Source organism: Musa acuminata, chromosome BXJ1-7 (assembly GCF_036884655.1).
Source record: "Musa acuminata AAA Group cultivar baxijiao chromosome BXJ1-7, Cavendish_Baxijiao_AAA, whole genome shotgun sequence".
Classification (NCBI taxonomy): Eukaryota; Viridiplantae; Streptophyta; class Magnoliopsida; order Zingiberales; family Musaceae; genus Musa; species Musa acuminata.
The window spans coordinates 6,371,503-6,394,580 of record NC_088333.1 but is presented as its reverse complement, the minus strand read 5'-3'; the positions used below and the strand labels follow the sequence as shown (position 1 = coordinate 6,394,580).

General features: G+C 39.5%; 3 protein-coding genes and 1 non-coding gene across 9 annotated transcripts; all 4 read left to right on the top strand.

Moving 5' to 3' along the window:
* The first annotated feature begins 131 nt into the window (after positions 1-131).
* LOC135582578 (FAD-linked sulfhydryl oxidase ERV1-like) lies at positions 132-3,263 on the top strand. 2 transcript variants are annotated; one of them, XM_065191347.1, is made up of 7 exons: positions 132-491; positions 579-656; positions 1,077-1,124; positions 1,735-1,799; positions 2,035-2,112; positions 2,249-2,399; positions 3,077-3,263. In XM_065191347.1, exons 1-6 carry the CDS (start codon positions 276-278, stop codon positions 2,364-2,366), a joined length of 603 nt encoding a protein of 200 aa, XP_065047419.1. In that variant the 5' UTR covers positions 132-275; the 3' UTR covers positions 2,367-2,399; positions 3,077-3,263. The 2 variants fall into 2 exon arrangements, with proteins under 2 accessions (XP_065047419.1, XP_065047420.1); XM_065191348.1 differs by lacking the exons at positions 2,035-2,112; positions 2,249-2,399; positions 3,077-3,263 and adding an exon at positions 1,948-2,026.
* Positions 3,264-3,740: 477 nt separating this feature from the next.
* Positions 3,741-15,771, top strand: LOC135582577 (uncharacterized). 5 transcript variants are annotated; one of them, XR_010514964.1, is made up of 10 exons: positions 3,741-4,100; positions 5,658-6,400; positions 7,204-8,999; positions 12,186-12,484; positions 12,577-13,204; positions 13,289-13,370; positions 14,615-14,662; positions 14,876-15,062; positions 15,168-15,334; positions 15,439-15,575. XR_010514964.1 is itself a non-coding variant. In XM_065191344.1 (8 exons), the coding sequence occupies exons 1-8, from the start codon at positions 3,827-3,829 to the stop codon at positions 15,588-15,590; spliced, it is 4,080 nt and encodes a 1,359-aa protein (XP_065047416.1). In that variant the 5' UTR covers positions 3,741-3,826; the 3' UTR covers positions 15,591-15,771. The 5 variants fall into 5 exon arrangements, 3 of the variants coding, with proteins under 3 accessions (XP_065047416.1, XP_065047418.1, XP_065047417.1); XR_010514963.1 differs by having other exon boundaries at positions 14,876-15,334; XM_065191344.1 differs by lacking the exons at positions 14,876-15,062; positions 15,168-15,334 and having other exon boundaries at positions 14,557-14,662; positions 15,439-15,771.
* Positions 15,772-16,113: 342 nt separating this feature from the next.
* TRNAL-AAG (transfer RNA leucine (anticodon AAG)) lies at positions 16,114-16,194 on the top strand. The gene has a single exon. It is a non-coding gene; the product is annotated as a tRNA-Leu (tRNA).
* A 3,568-nt stretch (positions 16,195-19,762) lies between these two features.
* On the top strand, positions 19,763-22,998 carry LOC135678474 (cyclin-D5-1-like). The gene is made up of 6 exons (XM_065191343.1): positions 19,763-20,436; positions 20,517-20,811; positions 20,931-21,067; positions 21,173-21,333; positions 21,448-22,209; positions 22,329-22,998. Exons 2-5 carry the CDS (start codon positions 20,550-20,552, stop codon positions 21,503-21,505), a joined length of 618 nt encoding a protein of 205 aa, XP_065047415.1. The 5' UTR covers positions 19,763-20,436; positions 20,517-20,549; the 3' UTR covers positions 21,506-22,209; positions 22,329-22,998.
* The last annotated feature ends 80 nt before the right edge of the window (positions 22,999-23,078 follow it).

Below are 23,078 nucleotides of genomic sequence, written 5' to 3'. Positions count from 1 at the left end.
AAATTGTGCCTCTGCACGTTGAAATGTCTTCGACATTTAATAATAATAATAATAATAATAATAATAATAATAATAATAATAATATTTAAGGTCCAATGAGGCCCAGAAGACCACTTATGAGTCTCTTCCAGCGTGCGCCCACTGCTTCCCTGGTGTCCGTCGCAGTTGGGTCTCGAGGGGTCTCGAGAAGAGGAGCTGCTTCCGTTTCTCTTCTTCCGGAGTAATCTTTTGGAACTTCTAATTGCTCTTCTATAGCCGGTGGTGGAGACACGAACATGGCGGGGAACCCCTTAGAGCCCTTCTTCCAAGCATGCGAATCCATCTCCCACTGCGTTCAAACCCACCTCTCCCGCCTTTTCCTCCCGCCGCAAGCCGACTCCCGCCACCCCCACTCGCTCTTCAAGGAGACAAGCCTACCTCTCTTCTCCGTCTTCTCCAAGCCTCCCTCCACGACGGACGATGGAAGCGCGCCTTTTCGACGTAAAAAGGAGGTTTTTGGCAGAGGTCCCAGCTCTCGTCGTTCCGTTCTGAGTTTGGGGATAGTTTTGCCGAGGGTTTTTTTTTTGCATATCTTGCAGGCCAAAGCTGCGGGGCCTTTGACCAAGGAGGAGCTCGGGAGGGCGACTTGGACTCTGCTGCACGCCATCGCTGCCCAGGTGTTTGATCAATTGCCTCTTTTAGTGCTTACTTCTGCTCTAAGGTTTAGTTATTGTCTGCTACGCAGAATGGGCCGTTCATGTTGATTAGAAGTTGTAATTGATTAGGGAAACTGTAGGCACTTGCACATGACTATTATTAGTCTCGTTTGGACATACTGTTGAATTGCATGTTCCTTCTGGGAAGTCACGCATGATTTCCAAATGATGGTGATGTCATTTTGCAAGTTGGATGTCTGCTTTAGTTTGAATTGTCCATTGAATAAGAACCATAATTTTCATCTATTTTCTTTCTTTCTTTCTTTCTTTTTTGGGTTAGACATTGCCCGTTCAATATGTGACTATGTGCCCCATTTGTCACATGAAATATCTTTCAAAATTTGGAGTGCTTTATTGATTATATACTCTTGATCTTTTCAGTACCCAGATCAACCAACAAGGCAGCAGAAGCATGATGTAAAGGAATTGGTATGATCAAAGACATTCTTGCTTCTTCACCTTTTTACTTTATGCAAAATATTTAAGTGTATACTTTTTTAAAAATAATCATTCACCAATGTATTTAGACTCGCTAGGAGATTTAGGAGGCAAAACTAGCAAGTGCATACTGCTATTCTTTCTGAGGATTTCCGTATCATGTATGCAATGCTTCAATATCTTTTGTTATTTTGGCCTACGCTTGATTTTAGATCTTAAGAGTTCAAATGTTGCTGCATCTGGAAAAGCTGATCCTTTGTTATTTGTGTGATCAATTTTAGTCACATAAACAACTTCTTTGCTTATAGAGAAGATTGCATATATTGACCAACCTCATGTTGGTGACAGCCTTGTGCTGGAATTTTTTTGATTCTCAGAAAAAGCACTGTATACCATTGACGGCATATTACACGTTAAACCATGCTTGAACTTTGAAGGATATGATTTGATGATTTCTAAGTGTATCAGGTAGTAGAACTAGTTTACTGTTTGATGTTTATCTAGAAGGTCTTTTTATTTACCACTTCTATTAATCCTTATGTCATTCTTCCAAAGGCTAGATGTACTCATTAATTTTGCTTCCTTTTGTTTTCTTATGTAGATGGCTATCTTATCTCGACTTTATCCTTGTAAAGAATGTGCAGACCATATTAAGGAAGTACTGAAGTAAGTTAACATCTTTACAGCTTTGCATCCATTATGTTAAGAATTGGCCATTAAACGAATATAACTAGGATTGGCAAACTTACACTGTGATCAATATATTCACACATCCTCTATCATTGAAGTTATTTAATGAATATTCTTAATGCAGAAAACACAAGATATGTGGTCCAATTGTTGATGAAGAAATTGATGGTTATGTAGTTCGATGATTTTTCAATATATGATTTCATTTCAGGGCGAATCCTATACAGGCAGGTTCACAAGATGAGTTTTCTCAGTGGCTATGTCATATACACAATGTTGTAAACCGCAGGTGCTTGACAAATTATATTGATATTTGACTTTATATCCTTGCTTTTTTATCTGTGTTTTCACATCATTATTATTTTTGGATTACCTTAAAAGATTACCAGATTTGTCAGTCTGATATTTCCAAACTCTTTCAACAGCCTGGGAAAATTGATTTTTCCTTGTAATAGAGTAAATGCAAGATGGGGTAAAGTGGACTGCATCGATCATAATTGTGATCTTCAGGGAAGTTCGGACTTGACCAACCAACATAGATGACTTTGGATTCTTTTCACAGTAGAAATGCATATGGTAAATCTCCAATCAATTTAATTATTTTGGGCATTACAAAAAAGAAGTCAGCAATTATGCATTTTCTTGCTAACCATTTGCAGCCATATCATGCATGGTAGATAAGAAAAATTTTATGAAGTGTATCTATTGCCATATGGTCTTCATGGTTGATGTATCATTTTAACATTTTTATCTTAATTAGTTGAGAAACTATACATTAATAGAATCCTTTTGAAGCCTTGATGAACATTGTTGATGGTAGAACCAGAGTCTTTGTTCTTGTTCTATAACGTGTTTATTTTTACTGATTATTTGTAATTCTTCAAATTATATGCTCTCTTTTCTTTTTGTTTTGAAAATCAGGATTGTAATCAACTATTTGAATGTGGCCAAAATTGGTTTTAGTTTGGATCAGCTTTCCAGTTGGTCCATTTAATCAATTCCTGTTTCTTGGGATACATCTAGGATCAAATTGGAGACCAAAACCTTAAGAAGCAACACTAAAAGGATAGTTTTCAATTAGCTAATGTTATTCTTTTATTCTTAGCATACACAACATGATGTTCGACAGGTAAAGAAGATTGAACATAAGTAGACCAAGTGATCAACTTAGGTTGATCACAAGCATATATTGTGGGTCCATTCGTGCTCATCTTACTCCACATAAGATTCATGATAGGACTTTGTTTCTGCAGGTGCCTCTCACAGTTCGCTTCTTGTATGGTGGCAGAAGCTTGGTTGGTCGGAGAAGGGCTCAACTAGATTGTGGATCAACTTATTATTATAATTGTAATTGAATCTAATTCTGCTATCATTTGTTGCTATGTTGAGCAGGGTATGTATACCGCGACTTGAGCTCTTTAGAAACATTGCTTTGGGCCACTGGGAGTGTGTTTTTTCTCTTTCTTTTTCAAGGAAAATAAATTTTATTTCTTCAAAGGGCGTTTGTCTAAACTTGTGAGAAGTCTGTTTCATCAAACTAATATTCCAGACTAATTAGCAGATGCCATTAGAAGTAGGGAATGCGTTATTCGTGTGTACATGGATTATAATCTTCGTTCAAGTAATTAGTTGATTGCTTAGCTCATTGTTGACCATACTAATCACCTGATGTGTCCTAATTAATAATATTAGAAAAAGTCTTATGTTCCACCCATAGTTCATGATATGAAGTCACGATGACGCAACTAAGTGTGATGTGATACATTCGTCCTTTGTATTACGAAGGTAACAAAACCCATGAACCGGAAAGAGTTTGGGGCGGCCCGGGTCGGTTTAATTCGAACCTTTTAGTCAGGTTCGGCTTAAGAAGGCTTGCAATCTGGGCCGGTCCAATTCTAACTTTAAAACGTCCTCGCGGTGCAACAGAACCAAACCCCTGGAATAGAATCCCTAACGAGATCTTGCCACCGCCGCTTGCCGCCGACGGATCCGGCTCGACGTCGATGTCGGCCACCGAGCAGCCGCCCAAGAAGCGAAAGCTCTACGAGGCGATTTCGGACCCACCGATCGCCCCGCCCCATCATCAGGCCTTAGTCTCGGGCGCCCCTCCCCCTCCCCCGTCGCAGGAGGAGATCATCCGGAAGCGGAGGAACAAGGATGAGATCCGAAGTCTCGTGGAGTGCTATCGGAGAATCAAGTTTTGCGCCTCCCAGAAGGACGCCGGCCTCATGTCCGAGCTTGAGCAGGCTTATTTGTCTCTAATTACCGCTTCCAGAGGTCAGATCTCTGCCATTTGTTATTTGTTCTTCTTTTTTCTTTGTATCTAAGAATTTGCGATGAAAACGACCAATTCGTTACTACACTAAGCTTTTACTGTTAGAAATTGTATGTTTGAGTCCCTTAATTTGCTAATGGATTAATATCTTTCTTAGACAATACAGGAAAGTCCTATAAATGTCATCTTAACCAGAGGGCATATACAATCTCAAGCGGACAAGTGAAACATGAGTTGTGTTGATGTCTCTCTGGGTGGGTCCATATTAATCATGTATACTCACATTGCATTGTTCTTTGAGCTATTGCTCAAGAATATTCACAAGTAATGAATATTTCTCCTTGAGTGGATAAACGACAGGGGACACTAAAAAATGGTTGTCCTTTTTCTTTTTTTTGACATCAAAACTGGAACTGTTTGTAGTATGCAAGTCGTTTTAAAATAGTTCCGTTATTCCAGTCCATATCAGTCATTCTTAATTTGGCTGAATATTACTTCATTGACCCCAATGTGTGTGATTAATCTAGATTGCAGATTTACTTGAGATTCAGAGGGGGGGCATTGGCATTCCCTTTAATTTGTTCTAGAGGAGGGGGTTTGGTGTTGTTGGCTATGATGACCATCTCAAGGATAAAGTAGTTTGTTTCATTATTTTCTTTATTTTGTGGACGAGTTAGTACTCTTATGAAACTTTGGTTTTATTATGCTCTGGTCAAATCATGCTCTAATCTGAGTCACTTCTGATCCTAGGTTCTAGATTTTTAACTCAATCACAGTTCTTGTTTTTAAAATCTTGGCGCCAGTGCAAAGTAGTTGAGGACCTATTAAGGGTAGCTGGCGATGCACCCAGATAAGTGTAGTTGAGTAGAAAAATTAGGAAGCATGGTTTGAGGTAGTTGTTCACTAACAGGAAGCTTAGGGCTACAGTATAAAGCTAAGGGTGGATAACCATGGTTGGAAAGGCATAGTAGCCATTATAAAAGAAGATGTAAAATTGCACCAATAAAAGAAACTTATATTACTGTTAAGGTCCTGGAAACAGCATCAAATATGATAATGATTGTGTTGTTGTATTTTTTTTAAGAATTTCTGTAGATACAACTCATATTGAGAACTGTTGGTGGATAAGGGGAGGCTAATGCAGTTTACTAGTTTCTATAGAAAAAAAGAACTGTCAGTGGATGGGCTATGGTGAACTGTCAGGAAAAGCTGCGCATTGCATATTTGGAATGCTAGGTCTAGAACTTTTTTCGTGACATACTCTATGAATTTCATGATCTGACGCCAGCAATCTGTGTAGCAGTAGGCCCATCTAAATTCTGATTAGAGATTGAACTCTGAAGTGTAACGTAAATATTTAACATAGATCAATTAACACTCGTGTGTTTTCAACTGTTTAACTACAAGTTTCTTCTTTCTCTATCAAGTACAACTTTTTTGCTTAGTATTACATAATCTATTGTAAGAACTAAGAAGTATGAAACACTTTCCTTATCCTTACCAAATCATTAAAATAATTTTCAGCTGAAGAACTTTGTGTATTCTTATTTTCTGTATAGGTTGCTCGAGCGTACAGCGTATTGTAGCTGAGCTTATTCCTCGGTATGCATCATTCTGTCCTACTGCTCTAGAGGCAGCAGCTAGAGTTTCTATCAACATGTATAATTGGAGCTTGGCCATAATCGTGAAAGGAGAGGATGTTGATGGTGTGGCATATGAAACTGTTAAAGCCTGTATTTTTGGTCTAGTTGACATTTGTTGCACAGCATCACATGAAGCACCAACATCTTCTGTCATTCAGGGCATCTGTTCTGCAGTTTTTTCAAATATTCTTACGTTTTTTGTTTCAACTTTTGAGGGTAAGGATATTTATCAGATAGGTAGCAGAGAAGTTCTAAAGCTTCAAGACCCAATGGATTTCCTTCATGAACTGAAGCATGAGACGAAGTATGATAGCGAAACTGTGTTACATAGGTTATTTTTGCTTCGGGCACTTAGTTTCCTTTGCATATTTTTTGCCTTCCCAAAGAACTTACTTGCAGCCTGTTTTGAGCTCTTTGTTTCTGGCGGAACTGATGTTGCTCTACATAGAGAGGGGCAGTACTTTCTAAATCAGATGACAAGTCATCTGAGTGATGATGAAAATGACGTAAGTCATGTGACAGACAAGGTGACTGATGAACCTTCACTATGTCCAAATCTGACAAAACCAAGTATAGATTCCGATGGAAATGATCAAACTGAGTCCGTAGCGCATTCAAGGAAAACTTTGCTACAATCTAAAAATTGTTTATTGGGAATGGTAATGAGCTCACTATCTTTTAAGATGTAGTCTTTTATTGATTTTTGAATTTATCCAAACAATTTTTCTTGTGGTTATTTTATTGGTTACTATTTTTTGGATTCTAGAATCGGATAATGTAATAGATTGAAAATCAACCACTAATATTTTGTGCACATAGCTTGAGGAAGCAGGATTCTTTCAATCATCAGTGTCCTGAAAATTAATGTGGATTATGGAAAATAGTTGCATGTTGCTATGATTTGTTAAACTGCATTTGATATTGAAACAGTTGAAAATACAATGGATGTATTTCATAATTTATGTACTTGTAGATTGAAATTAACTTCTGGCCTCATCAGGTATTGTTTCGATGTGTTTTCAAAGGTGTAAGTCTCATCTGGATCTTGGGTGAGAAGTTGGGTGAATTTGTGATGCTTATGAGTTTATTCTTCCATCTTCATAACCATTTAGATTTGAAGGAAAGAAATATGAGTACAGATAGGGTACACTTCAGGTTCTGATATGTAAAGCTGTGAGTTTTTGCTATATATATAAATTTGAATACATACTCTTAAAGTACTTAACTTCATTTTCGTAAGAACTCAAGAAGAAGAAATTTTTCGTTGTGAATAAAATTTTCCAGAGTTCATAGTTGGCCATATGAATGCTATATCGACAGGATATATCAAATGTTCTCAATGTTTGTCATGAATTTGTCATGTTGTTGGTCAAAAGTTTAGGTTTTTTTATTCTTATATCATAATCTAGTACACCATCATTATAAAATCCCAGCATAAACTGATTTTGGCTACACTCTGCAGGCAATTAAGAATGATCCATCCATGAGAGTTTGGATATCTTCTTATTGTAGTAAATTATCCAAGTTGCATGGCCTACAGGCTACTACCGAATCATTATCCATGTTGGAGAACTTATTTGGGTCTTTGTCAAAGTTGGTTGATGGAACAGATTTTGAAGGGAGTGGTGGGAACAAATTTGATGCATCAAATCATGATGATGTCAGCAACCCATACTTGGTTTACAAGAACCCTCTCCAGAATGAAGACATTGGTGGTGTTTCAAAGGACTCGGGAATTCCTGATGCATCTCCGGCTGATGCGTGCAAAAGAGATGATGGTTTTGCAGAAAAAGCTATGGGTGAAAGGGAAGGAAATTCCATTCATGGTGGGGAAAGGTTGGCCACCACAAGGAAGTTACACTCTGGGAATCGGAAGGAGTCAAATACGATAAATTACCAGAGCTTTAATGCTGATCTTGGCATGCCATCTTTTGTATCTATTTCTGGAGGTGCAGCTAAAACTTTTTCATCCCCTAATGAACATTCTCCTGCACAAAGCAGTGCTTCCACTCAATTTCTTTGGTACTCTGATGGGGATCCTAGAGCCATGGATGTGACCTCTGCTTCCAAGCAATTGTGGGTGAGTTCTCTTGGGCATGATGCCACTGAAACGGCAGTTAGATTGCAGTTTGAGGATTTTGGTGCCTTGCAATGTTTTCTGTTTATTCCTGCCAAAGATTTTGCTTTAGTTGAGTACCGAAATATTCTGGATGCTGTGAAGGCACGTAAATGTATGCAGGGCTCCTCTCTATGGGGTGGTTGCCTTCATATTAAGTTTCTTGATAGAGGAGTGGGTAGCAGAGCAGCTTTTAATGGTATAGCTGTTGGTGATAGCTCTTTTGTTTATGTTGGTAATGTGTCAACCCAGCGGTTGAAAGATGAGATACTGCACGAGTTATTGAAAGCAGGCTTGAGGAATCCCCCTATAGTTACTAGTCTTGCAAGTGAAAATGCCTTGCTGCTGGAATTCAGCTCTGCAGAAGAAGCAGCCTCTGCAATTGGGCACATCAGGTATTTTCGTGAAGCTAGTGGATGTCAAGCATATGAAAATAGAAAATGGACACATGGTGCATACATTAAGGATAAGTCTGTTTCTGGATGTCAGCTTCTAGTAAAGCAAGTTGATGCTTCTGTCCCCGACATGGAGTTGATCAATGCATTTTCTAGATTTGGAGAGATTACTGGATGGCAATTTGATAGACTAAATGGTTGCTGCTATATAGATTTCCAGTCACATGAAGCTGCCAACCTTGCAAAATCCCATTTGCGTGGTGCAAGGTTTGGGTCTACTACTGTTGAAGTTGAAATTAGGAGTGGAAACACTGGAAGTGCCCCAAACAATGTGCTTTTTTCACCAAGGGCTCCAAGTTTCCATGATGTGTCTGCTGACCACTGGAAGGCTCGAATGTCTCAGTTATCTTCTTTATTTTCATCTCTGCGTGTCAAATACAATCTTAATCAGAATCTTTCTTATGAAAGCAATAAGCAGAAGAATTATTCACTTTCCACGAAAGATGAAGTACCGGTTAGCACTCTCTATATTACTCTGCCTGGTATTTCTTTTATGACAATCGAAGATGATGACTTAAGGGCCTTGTGCAATCTTGCTGTTGGGAATCTTGGTTCTGTGGTTAGATTGACACGAATAGGTTTGCAAAGTTCTTGCTGGCATGTTGAGTTTAGCAGTGTGGATGCTGCTGTGACTGCACTAGATATCATCCGGAGCTGTTCAGAAACGTTTCTTCAAGCTGAGTTCAGGTCTGAAACATTATCAATTTTGCTAAATATTCATAATTTCTATAATTCAAACATTTTATAATAATTATTGTAATTATTATTATTATATTTGCTGTTGACAATCAGTTACCATGAGTGAATGCTGTGTCAATATCTTGCTTTTGAAACAAATACCTGCTGCACATATTTGTATTTGGTAGATGCATGTGCGCTTCTTGGTCGGCTTAATATCAAGCTACACATCTGGATTTCATTATACGATTATGCTAAAACTAACATAATTGTTTAAATTAAATTGGGTGTGTGGTGGATAAATGCAATTAATTCAAGTCAATTTGCTGGTATTCCTAAGACATTTATTTGAGGAAATAAAAAATTAGAATTATTGAAGTGATATAAGTGTTTACAGAGCTAAAAACATGCTTGAAAAAAAAATGAATTCTCTTTCTTTTAGAAAAGACCCAATAGAATTTGTGTACACTAGAAAGATTTGATTTTATGTTTCATAGTTGAAAGGGATAACTCCAATTTTATTGGTGTGTGTGTGTCAACACTTGGCATTATATCAATACATCTTGATCTGCACCAAGGTTTGTAATACTGCCTGATACGGTTCATTATGGGTGGTATTAATTGGTCTGACAGCCTAACCCGATGGTATGCCCAGTACAGTGCGGTACAGGCCTTGTACCTGTAGTCCCTTTTCTGCTTTTCAGTCTTCTTTTCTAGTTTATCCTGAATTTTGATACGTACTGTCATATCAACACTTGGGACACCAGTAGAGGCTGGTATGGTTCTGGTTTGAGCCTTAACCAGTATACTACCTGTACACAAAATTGTGAACCTTGATCAAGACCAACAAGTTAAAACTGAGTTGAAATTTGGTTAGGTTGAGTCAGATTAGATTCTTTTCTTATTTCTAAATGTTTGTGTATCTCTTGCTTTTAGTTGGATAAGTTTTTAGTGCCCAGTGTTGTATTCGAGTTATGCAATTGTCTGTTATTAATTCAAAAAGAATGGGCTTGCATGCTTGGTAAGGATTCTCCTTTATTACCTCGGTAATCAAGGTTTGACCTGTTAGTTTGATTGAAAAAAGAAACAAGCTGAGATTCGTATCATATAATATCTAGAGTTCTTAGTTTTATTTTTGGGGGTGTGTGTGTGTGATTAGTCATCCAAAATGAGATTGCATGATGAATTAGCGACCGAAGATGTTCTTTCTTAGCTGAAAGATTTTTTATATATTTTTCTCCAGCATTGCTTTCTTCCTGCTTCATTTCATGTTTTCTTCAAGATCACTGTTATGACTCCTGTATTCATCCTAGAAAATCTCTCTTTGTTGCAGTTCATTGCTTGCATATAGCCTAAAAGTGACTTGAAAGCACGTCAAGTGATACACTGACCGGTACCATCTGATATCACTGGAAAAAATAATGAAAAATTGAATACCAAGTGATACTGACCTATATAGTCTTATACCAGTTATTGGTCAAACCATAAAGTTGGTTGGTACTCATCTTAATTTCTAGGCTACCCTGCAAAACTGTTGGTTGTTGGTACCAGCCATCTGCACAGACTAGTACACCTGTGTGTTTGTATATAAGAGGTATAGTGGAGACTGTTCATGTGTGTGTGTGTGAGGCAATTGGATTGTTCTTGTGGCATCCTCCCCAAGCAATATCAGTGAATGTGCATGGATATTAACCTCCTCACATTACTACTAGCCACCTTCACCTGTGTGCTGAAGTCATGTTATTTGTAAGAGAGAGAGAGAGAGAGAGAGAGAGAGAGAGAGAGAGAGAGAGAGCAATTGGATCATTTTGTGGTTTTTCCCCAAGCAATATCAGCGAATATACTGGGATATTACCCTTCCCATAAATGTCTAGACTGATCAGTTTGATTTGGACTGATTTGGTCCAATATTTTATGACTCTTGTGGAGTTGACTAAACCTTCCCATTCTCTTTTAAGCCTTGGTTGGAAGGAATAGAAAATACAAACGAACATAAAAAAAAAAGACTTGGTTGAAAGGAATAAAAGAATCAATTTGGTGATTGCTGGATTATCCTTCTTGACAGAGTTCCTTGGCAGAGAAGGATCCATATTACTACTTCAAAAGATATGCAAACAACTGCTCCATATCCTTATTCTAGTAGTTGTTCTAAGTTACTGTGGCATGGGTGTTTTGGCTGAAAGCCTGAACATGTATGATCTGTGCCATGTTGAATAGATTGTTGGCATGGGTGAAGGTGCCGCTGGAGTAGAAAACCAAATTAAAATCTTCTCATTCAGAAACTTTTGATTGGAAAACATAAGACATGCAATAATACACGTTTTAAATTACCTTTCTTTTATTTGGAGAATACACGCCACTCCAGCCTTCTTCTGTGAGGTGTTTTTGTCCTTCCTCCCACAAGTCTCCCTTGATGGGGAATGTTTCAAGTCTGTGCCTATCGATTGGTTGAATTCCTTCACACAGTGTTTCCCCATCTATGTAAATATTTAGCCTCTTCCCTAGGTGGCAAATGCACAGTAGAATTGAGAGCCCTGTAATATCCTACCCACCTTTCAATGCATTTTAGGGTTATATCTGGGTTACTGAGAGATTTTAAAGTTTTGGTTAACCAGAGCATACCCATTCTCACTTAAAAGTCTGGTCCACTTACTGTTTAAACCGTAGCTGCAGAAGTAGCCTGTCCTGATGGACTGAGATCTCCCATTTAGGATCTTAGTAACTGGCTAACATGAGATGCTTCTTCTGTTAGGAGCAGGACATCTTGGCACTTATAACTTTGCGTTGTGCATTCTTTGAACTTCTAGTTTTATCTTTTTTGGCTATTCCTCTTTGCTATGTTATGGTGCATGTGCTGTCTTAATTAGTTGTTTGGTCTTTTCTCCCATGAGATTTATAATACACTTTTTTATTTATGATTGTTGCTCTCATTACATTTTTCCTCTCAGCCTTTTGGCTTACATAGTTTTCAGACTAGAAAGATCTGATCTATAAAGTTAATGTTCATGATTATTGATTGACTAATCTCAAATGGTATTTTTGGTTTATATTCTGCATGTGGTAGGAGCCCTTTGGAGCTTTGTACTTTGTACTAAGTGGTTTCCTTGCTGTTCTAAATTTTGGGAACATATTCATTTTAAAAATTTTAATGGATACTGCAGTGATCTTATTTTATACTGATCTGGTCTTTCACAGGAATAATAGAGCTGCTGTATATCATGAAGAATCAGTTACACCGAGGAAATTAAATACTTTGGGATATTCTCCATCTCCTGGGGAATTTCGCCCTGCTGGTTTGGATAGCAAACAAGGAAATCCTTATGTTAGATCTTTCACAAATAAACCTGATCTCAATGTTCATATACCGGTATCCCCAAGGGTAAATGTAGAAAATATAGGTTTTCAAGTGCAGCATGGACAAGCATTTCAATCAAACTGGACTGTTGCAAGCAGTGCTGACATGCGGGAAGTGCCCATGGATCTCTCATTTCCTGGTGAGTACTGTGTCAAGGTAGCTAGACATCCCAGACTATTTTCTATGGTGTTCTTACTTCTTGTGTTCTATCTTTGGATTTTTCATCACTAGGTCCCGCCACCAATGCTGGTGAAAAAATCTGGCATTACATGAAGAAGGAGAATGAGCCACAGATGTTTGGGAAAGTAAGCTTACCAAGCCGGACCAGTGTCACACATGTGGGCTCTGTAATACCACCACCGGTGCCAACATCTTTGGTGCGTCCTGTCTATCTTACCCCAAGTAATTCCTGGGATAATTCTGGTCCAAGTCCTCTACTAAACCGAACTTCCACAGGCATGATGCTTATCGATAATCGCAATATTAATGCATGTGCTCCTGTTCCTTTTATACCCTCTTCTATTACTCCACTTTCACAGCTGCCTGGGGGTGCCATGCAGCGATTTGACCAAGTAGTTACAGTACCAGGTTTATCAAATGTAGTTCACCCACCTCCTCCCCCATCCGATGTGCCACCTCCATTGCCTCTCTCTCAGCCACCTTCTGTTCCACCTCCTCCAAGCTCTCCTCCTCCTCTGCAACAACCGAAGGATTCCAACTTGCAAGCAAGTATATCATGTCCTCACCATCAGTGGCAAGGCACTCTTTCAAAAAGTGGAGTTCACTACTGCACAATTTATGCAGTTAGAGAGGACTCGGTTGCTTGTAAATATTCAACCACGTTGTCAGAACCAGCAGAGTATGATTGGATTTCTGCCTTTGCTTCCATTTTATAACATGGTTTATGTGAGGTTCTAATGAATGTCTTCTCGTGATATTGCAGCTGGCCTGCTAGATTAGATGTAACAAAACGCACAGACATTCAGCATGTTAAGTCAACTTTTTCTAACACTCCTCCTCATAAAGTGAGTTCTTAAAGCCCCTGGAAACACCAGTTGCAGATTTTTATTATCATGCGTTATGTTTTGGATTTGTATGATGTTAGCTGCTGGTGATAATTTAGTTCTTTAGGAACTCACCAAATATTGAAGAAGGGAAAATTTTAAAATCACAACAGTAAGAGGTGCTTAGTACATATGCTTGCACAATCAATTTGTTGTTCATAATTTTCTTGAGTGTTATAGCAATTTTTATATCTTGATTTATGGAGAGGCATGAATTTCTGTGTAAGATCTCCATACGAAGAGCCATATGCTACGATATACCAGCTTTATGAAAGTGTTGCTTAGTTCTGATTCTCTTGACATTAGAGTCTGTTACATTTTAATGGCTGAGGAGACTGTTTTACAGGGAGGGAGGGAGGGATAGAACATATTCATTCAATTGGTACATATTTTTCTAAATATTTGATCTCGGAATGGAAGTAGTGAATTCAACATATTGAAGTTTTTCAAACTTTTCCACCATTATAAGCTAAGTAGCAGAAGTGTTATATGTACATTTTTGTAAAATAGTGCTTTCCGGCTTAAAGAATGTTATAATATATAAATTTAAAGTAAAACATGTTTTGAGAAGCCATTTTCTGTGTTTTACAAGTGAAAAGAATTCAGCTGAATTCTAGAATGTAGTATAAGATCTTTTATCAGGTAATGTCTGAATTTATTGCATTACCTTGTCTTGTTTGGTGTCTATTATATGATATACTTACTGGCTTATGTATGTACCTACTAACCAATTTCCTTACATGACGGAAACAGTAGTCATTTAATAGATGACATAATTGTTGAAGCATAATTCTGTTACCGTCCAACGTATCCATAATTGTTGATTATGGACAATTTATTTTTCCACACACAATGAAGCTGATGTGTCATTATATTCAGCATGCAGCAATCACCATAGTGAGCTAGATGATTATTGTAAAAGCTGAACCATGATTCATTTACTTATGTGGTGTGCCTTGTGGCATAATTTGTTAGCATTAGATACTCTTCCTAAGGCTTTATGTTTGCATATCTATTTTGCTTCTTTATGTCGAACACTGATCTTTTTGTATGTATCTATTATGTTTAGATAGTTTCATTTTAATATGTTTAATGTTTTCTTATTCTATATCACAGTTAGTATACTTGTGTTCTTTCTATGTAGCAGTTTATGTTAATTTGTTGGATTCTTCTCTTGCTGATGACTGGTTTAATACATGGTGTAGAGAGAGGTTTGTCGTTTGCTGCCGTCCACCACAAACGACCAAAGAGGAGTAAGTATTATCTTCACCATTTTTCTGCTTGTCATATCAGATATTAGAACATGTCTTTGGTACCTTAATCACTATATTTTGGTTACTTAATCTGTGTGCATTTTTCAAAGTCGTCTTAAGAATACCCAATTATTCATATGGATCTGTACAGGCTTTGACCATATACTATGTTGTGAAATGTGAACTATCACTATCCATATGGTTTCTGTACAGGATTTTGACCATGTACTACATTGTGAACTATCACTACAGCATCTTCGAAGAGATCACCATTGCTTGGTGGGACACTATCCTACCAAACTAGTCTTGCCCCTGCTGTCTGTAATTATGCTAGCTTTTATCAGTAATAGCCACATTTATGTGGTTTTTTTATTGTCATAGTTTCCACCTTTGTCTTATGGTAGGTAATATCTTTCATTTGGACCTTGATTCTTCTTGGTAATTTTTCTTTTACAACTCTGGTTGCGTCCATTATCTTTCTAAAAGACTTGATGTCATGGTATAGACGGATGCACTGGTCTGTTGCTGGACGTTATATCGCGTTTATCAAGGGGCAATATACATGTGTTATGGTACGAGTGTTTGTCAATGTGTATGTCCATGGCCATCGTGTGTGTCCATGCTTGCGTGGGAGCTTCTTAATAAACCTATGTTTTCAATTTTACATCAATGGTAGGAGCCTTTAAGCTGTGTTTGTTTCCTGCCCTTTTTCAGCGGCATCTACTTTAAAAAGATAACGCTTGCTTACGAGTTCTTATTTCAATCCCTTGTTGCAGATCCAAGACTTCATATCATATCTGAAGCAAAGGGACTGTGCTGGAGTAATAAAGATTCCTGCGGGGAAGTCGATGGGCTCAAGGTTACTCTTCATTCTCCCATACTCACTCGACACTTGTTCCTTGCTGGCCATTGCACCTCATCCAGCTGACTGTCTTATTGCTTTGATTCTGCCAAAAGAAATAAACACGGAACAATCATAATTTTGTATATTCTCTATTAGGGCATACCAAAAGTTGTGTCGTCTGTCTCTCTCAAGTACATGACACTTAAACGAGGCTTGAAATTTTGTACATGTTGCTCGATATAATCTACTTTTTCTTTCCATTCAATTACAAGTGGCAGCTTTTTTCAACACCCTTGATCTGAATTTTCATATTTCGTAGTGAGATAATGAACTTTATCTTTGCGAAAGACTTGTTTTCATCAATGTTTTGCATCAAGATGACAGACACCCTAATTCTATTCGGTCGACACGTGTGTGGATATCTATCTCCTTGCAGCTTAAATTCTGGTCGAGACATTTGGCTTCAGAAAATTTAGTCTTTGGAACGAAACGTGTTCTTTGCGCTGATTTGGTCTTAAGTGCGTCACTTATTCATCCGGCCTCAAATTATCATAGCGGGGTTAAAAACAGAAGTTTTATAAATAAATAGGAACAAAGTGATCAAAACGTTGAGATGGCCGAGTTGGTCTAAGGCGCCAGATTAAGGTTCTGGTCCGAAAGGGCGTGGGTTCAAATCCCACTCTCAACATTCTCCTTGATATTTTATGTCTTATTTATTTTGATTGCAGATTGAGGTTCTGGTTCGTAAGAGTGGGTTCAAATCCTACTCTCAACATCCTGCTTAATATTTTTTGCAGCACAGGTCCATTACAGGGGCCTCAATGGCAACAACCGAGGCCCATGACCTGCACCGATCCATAACCTACAACTCAGTCTACACCGGCTTCATCTATTGCAACCATTGCAGAAAGGTTCACGTTACATGTGCCATCAAACTTGGGACAAGGAGCAAGCATCTACCAATGGCCCTCCTCTCAACCCTATTCCAGCATTGTGATTCTTCAAGTTCAAAGAGCTGCTCAACTCAGCAGAGTTAGCAAAAAAAAGGAGTACCTTGTTGCCAGAGCTTTGGATGTTTTGTGCTAGCTAGCATCCACTCAACGCTCGGCCTTCCATGTCTCTTTCTCTATCCTCCACAGATCCTGTAGAGGTCAAATTGCACTAATTGTTGAGGATTAGAAGAACCACTTGAAGCTCATCAATACTGCTACCGAGAATGAATCAATTGAAGAAGAAGAAGAACATGTGGTCAGCAGCTCAAGTATCTACTTGGCTATTTTTGTCTACGACTCTCCTCGAGAAGGAAGACATGGGGAACACCAACAAAAAGGCTCGCTTGCGATGCAGGGCACATCACATACACACAGCTGGGCGAGAAGAAAGCATGAGTTCAAGAAGCAGTGGCTGCACGCATCAGAGTCCCCCCATGTGATGCAAGTGGTCAAACTTTGGGAACTTGCCCGGCAGGCGACTCTCTCTTCCACCCCCCAACATCTGGTCTATCCTTTTTGATGTCTGATCCAAAGAACCAATCAAAGAGAGCAGATGGCGCGTAGCTCTTGTTTTGTTGCTCCAACAATGGACGTCTGAATCCAATATGGATGGCGGTAGATCAGAAACGAAGAGGTCAGCATTACAGGAAGATTCAACACTCATTGATCTAATAAACACTCACTAGTTCTACAAGGACGCATCAAGGATGCAGTTTCATGCTGTCCCTGTCAATTATGGCTTCACATTTGTGTGGTCATCCCATCCCATCCCATCTTCTCGATGATATACTTCTAATTCTTGCTTCTGCACACAAATGGTTTTCGTAGTGTGGCCAAGATGGGCTAACAATCGTCTTAAATGTTGACATAAAGATGGTAAGAGCCAACTGTTCCATTCCCATCGACATCACCTCCCTCCACCACCTGTGCCCATTTGTTTGGAGATCATTGTGAAGCTAATGGTGAGTGGGGGCTGAGAAAGGTGTGTCATCTGGGCTTGGATCTGACATCCTCCACATGGTTTCTTTCGCAAGAGTCATTGCCTAGTCTTCCATAGATGTATAAGTTGCAGAAGTTGTGGACTTTGATGCAGGGTTTGGGTCCCTATCTCTCATTTTTCCTTCCCCTATCTTCCTACCTCTTCTTTCTGAGGCTGAACTTAAAGCTCAAATAAATCATGGTGGTCACAGCACATTGTTGACATAGCTGGACAACTTCTAGAAACGATAATCTTGAGCAAAAAGATTGAGCTAGAAACTAGCAGCAAGTGTTCAAGTTGAGAATCCAGTATTATTATTTTTATTGAAGTTGGTGAAATTTTTTTGCTGCACTCAAAACTTTGGCTGAGAGAGCAATGGGCAGAGGATTCAGACAAGCAGCACTGGTCCCACCTTGTTTGGGTGACTTGTCCTCATGCTGGGCAATACTGAGAGGTAGTGAACAGATACATATAAAGATGTCCTCACGCTAAGAGTTGTCACTTTCTCCAGGGGTTTGGTGCATCGAAGAGGAAGCTCGTAATGGTGAGGTTGGGGAATGGAAAGACATGTTCCCTGACTCATGCAGATGTGAGCTTGCAGTCCAACATTATGAACCCACTGCCACACATGAAGACAATATGTTTGATTCACTTGGAGAGTCATTCAAACTCAGGAATGCGAGGGGTCGTTGGGTTATTTGTCATTATTCAATCTGATAAAATAATTAATTTATTTAATTTAATTGGACTGAAATCATGTGATATAAAATACTTAAAATCACTAAGTATCCTTCCATAATCAATCCGACAAGGGAGTAACTAATAAGAACGTAGTTGATATTTCAATGTCATTTGATGACACCTTAGATTTAGTTGGCTGATGTCTCGTTACTATATACATGTCTAACCCCTTACGCCATCTTACTTATACTTTAGTTTCAATTAAATAATATTTTGATGTCACATGATTCTATCTCGATGTTATGTGATCGATACCTTAGAGTCAATCAGATGAAATATGTTCGAAGCTCCAAGGCCATGCAGGGTGATGTATTGATAGCACACGACTAAGTTGACTAAATTGATACTATGTTACTTGACTCAGAGTAACATGATTATAGTCAAGATAGAGAGAAATATGTAACTACTTCATAAATATTAATCATAAGAGTAATGGTCCTAAAAGCCTACTATAAAGATATTTCTTAGATAAGTTTCGCATGAGCTAGAACAATGTTTTGAAAACTTATTTCAAATCGTTCAAATCTAACGTATTTATCAAATACACCCTGATTCAATTTAAACTAAGACAAATATGAAAGAAGGTCTTGGTTGACTCCAAACTATTTGACCTGGATAACTAAAATCTAATTTAACACAATCCAATATGAAATTAAATCAAATATTATATTTTATGTTATGTTTTTTATTTAAGATTAAATATTTTTTTAAGGTCCAATGGACATAATATATAGAATTAAACTCTAAATAATGATGCACTCGAGATCGAGTTCAATAATAAAGCTTTACCATAATATATGTTTCGTGCCACATCGATGTAATATGTCTACTTAGGCCCGCTCTAATATCTTTGTTATGATCGAACTTGATTCATTAGGATAATAAGATTCATTAAATTAATAAACCTAAAATTACATGATAAAATATTTATGTCTAAGTTATAGGAATAGTTTCATCCAATCCTTGAAAGATTGATTAGATTGAGTGTTCCAATTTGGGCGAAATACCGCATGCTAATACTCTCCATCATCTGATGGAAAAGACACTATGTGCGTGATCAATAAGAGATTCAAAATATAATATATGAAAACATTATAAGCAATATATATATATATATATATATATATATATATATATATATATATAAATGTGGCATAATCTTTTTCTTATCTAATATTATATTTCAATCCTTGTCATTTACTCTGGCAGGATCTGATCAACCCACCATTTATTCTTAATCTGACGCATGAAATGATGCATTACAACATTACACGTATTTTTAGTGGCAAATACATCATTTCTAGTACTGATTTTTCTTTATTATCTCAATTTCTCTGAATAAAAAAATACTAGAAATAGTTCGGATTCCTTATCTCTATCCCAATTGTGGCAAAAGACCTATATATTAGTGGTAATATATATGTTGATGGGTTAATTATCCCTATAAGAAGACAATTTATTATTATTTATGTATTAAGACACAATTAATTGCCATCTTCTCCTCTCCCACAGAGAGAGAGAGAGAGAGAGAGAGAGAAGAGAGAGAGCATAAGAGGAGCCTTGTCTTGCACGTCTCCCATCATTCTCCCCCACCGCGCCCCTCCATGCTCGGCTCCTGCAGAGCATAAATCCCGGTCGCAGACCTCTCCTCGTGCCCACCCGACCACGACGCTCGGATTCTTCCGTCGTTGAGTCACCTAGCAAACACGTACGTGCAAATGGACGGCCTCCTCGCTCCCCTCCATATCTAACAGCTCCACGGGCTTTTGCTCTGAGCTGCTTATGGATGAACCAGGTTGCTCTCGGTCGATCTCCGGCCTCCTCTGCCAGGAAGACGCGACCGGCATAGACTTGGATTTGGACTCTCCCACCGATGACAGCCAACTGTCTCAAGCGTTCCTGGTTCTCAAAGCCACCGATCTCTGTGAGGAGGAGTACGTAGAGAAGCTGGTCTCGAAAGAGAACAGCTTCGAGAGGCAAAACAGTGAGTTCTGCTTGGTTCCGGCGACGGAGAGCTGGCTCAAGCGTGCCCGCTCCGACGCCATCATATGGATCTTAAAGGCGAGTCCTCATCTCAATGCTCTGATCCTTGTATAAACGTCTCATCGATCTGTATGTGTGTGTTCGTCAGACCAGGGCCCGTTTCGGCTTCGGATTCCGGACTGCGTTCCTCGCGGCGACTTATTTCGATCGCTTCTTTGCACGGCGAAGAATCGATGTAATGTGAAGCTGTAACATGTTCTCTTCTTTCCATGTCCATGGGGCTTCCTGGCCATTTACCGCTCTGTTGTCGATCAGAACGAGAAGCCATGGGCGCTGAGATTGTTGTCGATGGCTTGTTTGTCGGTGGCGGCGAAGATGGAGGAGTACAGAGCGCCACTGCTTTCGGAGCTTCAGATCCAGGGGTACGCATTCGACAGCAATGTTGTGCAGAGGATGGAGCTCCTCCTCCTCGATACTCTGCAATGGAGGATGGATTGCGTCACGCCATTCGAGTACCTGAGTTATTTCAGATGCAAGTTCCGGTGCGATGCTGATGATCCAGAGGAGTCACTGCGCAAGGTCACTGCACTCATCTTTGCAGCTGTCGATGGTCGGTCATTGGCTTCCGATTCTTCCGTAAACATTGCTACATTCAATTCACGACATGCTTCGATTGTTTGCATGACTTGTATTTAATTTTCCTTTTGGGCAATTTTGTCGTGGACACAGCGATCAATTTAGCCAGCTACTGCTCCTTCACCGTAGCAGCAGCTGCCATTTTAGCTGCATCCAGCAGCATGTATACAAAAGAGTCAATGGAGACAAAGATGAGTGCCATACCACTGTTTGGATCCTCTTCAGAAAAGGTAGGCCATATTACGTATCGAGTTCGTTTGGTTTAAGCTTTCCAGTCATGGAAAGGTTACGAAAGCTAATCACTACCAGCTTGCGATGTGTCACTGTTGTTTCAGGAACATGTGTTTTCCTGCTACAATATTATGACCCAGGATCCACCCAAGAACATGAGATCACCCAAGAGATTGGCTTCTCCGGGAGCATCAGAGAGTTGTTCCAGCATCACTGGTGTCATCGACGGTGCCTCCTTCGGCTTGCCAAGAAATAAGAGGAGAAGGTTGCAGTTGCCGGATACCCATTAGAACCCAACCCTGACACTACTTTTACATGTGCATTGGGAATGCTCTGACCTATTTCTTCTTCTTCTTCTTCTTCACTCTCTTCTTTTCAGTTCGATCATCGATTGTCTGAGTGCTTGTTTTGCTTCGTTATGGCCAATTGAGATGTGAGGTGTTTCCAAATTGCATAGTGCGACAGCTTTGGACCAAAGTGAAACGACTGTTTGCTTCGTGTATCATGTTGATTTGTGAGCTGCTGTTGCAGCCAGGCTGATGAGGTAGAGGTGGATTTGGTCTCCGGTGGGGGGCTTTTTTGCCTGGTCCTTCGAAAAGACCGTGGAGCAGCGAGAGTGGCGTGACATGGTACACCTCGTGGTATATGATGCTGGATCAAATACTGTGAAGTGGATGGATTTGTTTTGGCTTGGTGGAGTGAGATATAATTCCCAGTGATGGGGATTGTACTTGTGGTGGTGTCATGTCATGTGAATAAAACCAAGCAACGTATACTCTTGTCAGAATCCAAATGTATCTTTGCCCCCCCCCCCCCATGACCTACAGTAAAATGTATCACGTCAAAAGCAGTTTTTGAGGTTGGATGGATAGATGGATTGGTTACTGGATGGCTTCATTGACAAGAGATCATTTAGCTTGCAAGGAGGCTAAGGCTATAGGGGCTAACAACATCCCTTGAAAATGAATCTACTCCCTGCATCTTCTTTTTGACTATTTGGCTCAAATGTAGCATTCTCTATGTGGTATCACTGTCAAAAGAGATGGGAGTTTCCTTTCCGGTGACCTCATCATCCATTGCTTGCTAGGCTTGAGTTGCAGTGGAAGTCTACAAAGGTCTTTGTCATCCATGCCGAACACAGGTCAGGTCTCACCCTCTCTTTACCTCAGAATAAAAAAAGTCCCTTTTACCTGTTTGATGTGCCACTTGGAAAGAGAAATGCCAAAGGACTCGCTTAGCTCTCTGCTTCACCTGCTGCAGGCCATCCATCGTCCATTATGAAAAGGGTGCTGTCAAGTCTGCTTCCCTCACCCTTTGCTCCTCCGTCTGATGGCTGTGACAGAATGAACCAGATGCTGACCTCAAGGATCCTTCAGCCACATTGGTCACCATGCGGTCAAATGCAGAGCCTGGAGACAAGGTTTGGTAAACCTGTTGGTTCAAAGGAGTACCACCTAGAACGGAGTGGCCGGACGGAATGGATTACAAAAGGAAATGATGGCAGCGGGGATTTATGCATGAGACCTGCTCGACTGGTGGCCTGACCGAAGGATCCCTTGCGACAGAAGCAGTGTAGCGTATTAGAAAAAGAGTCCAGGGGGGGCTGCCTGCCAAGCCCAAGGGACTGACTGACTGGGTCAAACAAACATTTGTTTACATCCTTTGGTGAATGATGAACTGTCTTGCAGTGAGCTCACTCACGAAAGCAGGAGGAGGTAAAAGATGCGTGTGTGACTGAGATGCCATGTTTCATTGGGTGCTACTCCTTGGGTTGCTGCACAGTGAGAATAGCATTAGTTCAGCATGATGTTTCTTTTCTTCTGGGGGCCATCAATGGAGATCAGCATGCCCCATCGCCATGTTTGACTGAACCTTTTTTGTGTTCTTCGTTCCGAATGCAGATACCTTGACAAATTTTTTTGTCATCCAATCTTCAATCTCCGATATTAGAGGCGAATTCTGTACTCTGTTTTAGGAAAAATAATATCCCCCCCACAATGATCAGATTTT

Coding starts and splice junctions, on each gene's coding strand:
- LOC135582578 (XM_065191347.1), top strand. CDS start 276: ATGGCGGGGAACCCCTTAGAGCCCTTCTTCCAAGCATGCGAATCCATC. Junction 657..1,076: donor TGCACGCCATCGCTGCCCAG/GTGTTTGATCAA, acceptor TGATCTTTTCAG/TACCCAGATCAACCAACAAG. Junction 1,800..2,034: donor CATATTAAGGAAGTACTGAA/GTAAGTTAACAT, acceptor ATTTCATTTCAG/GGCGAATCCTATACAGGCAG.
- LOC135582577 (XM_065191344.1), top strand. CDS start 3,827: ATGTCGGCCACCGAGCAGCCGCCCAAGAAGCGAAAGCTCTACGAGGCG. Junction 9,000..12,185: donor TTTCTTCAAGCTGAGTTCAG/GTCTGAAACATT, acceptor GGTCTTTCACAG/GAATAATAGAGCTGCTGTAT. Junction 12,485..12,576: donor CATGGATCTCTCATTTCCTG/GTGAGTACTGTG, acceptor TTTCATCACTAG/GTCCCGCCACCAATGCTGGT.
- LOC135678474 (XM_065191343.1), top strand. CDS start 20,550: ATGGCTTGTTTGTCGGTGGCGGCGAAGATGGAGGAGTACAGAGCGCCA. Junction 20,812..20,930: donor CATCTTTGCAGCTGTCGATG/GTCGGTCATTGG, acceptor TCGTGGACACAG/CGATCAATTTAGCCAGCTAC. Junction 21,068..21,172: donor TTGGATCCTCTTCAGAAAAG/GTAGGCCATATT, acceptor CTGTTGTTTCAG/GAACATGTGTTTTCCTGCTA.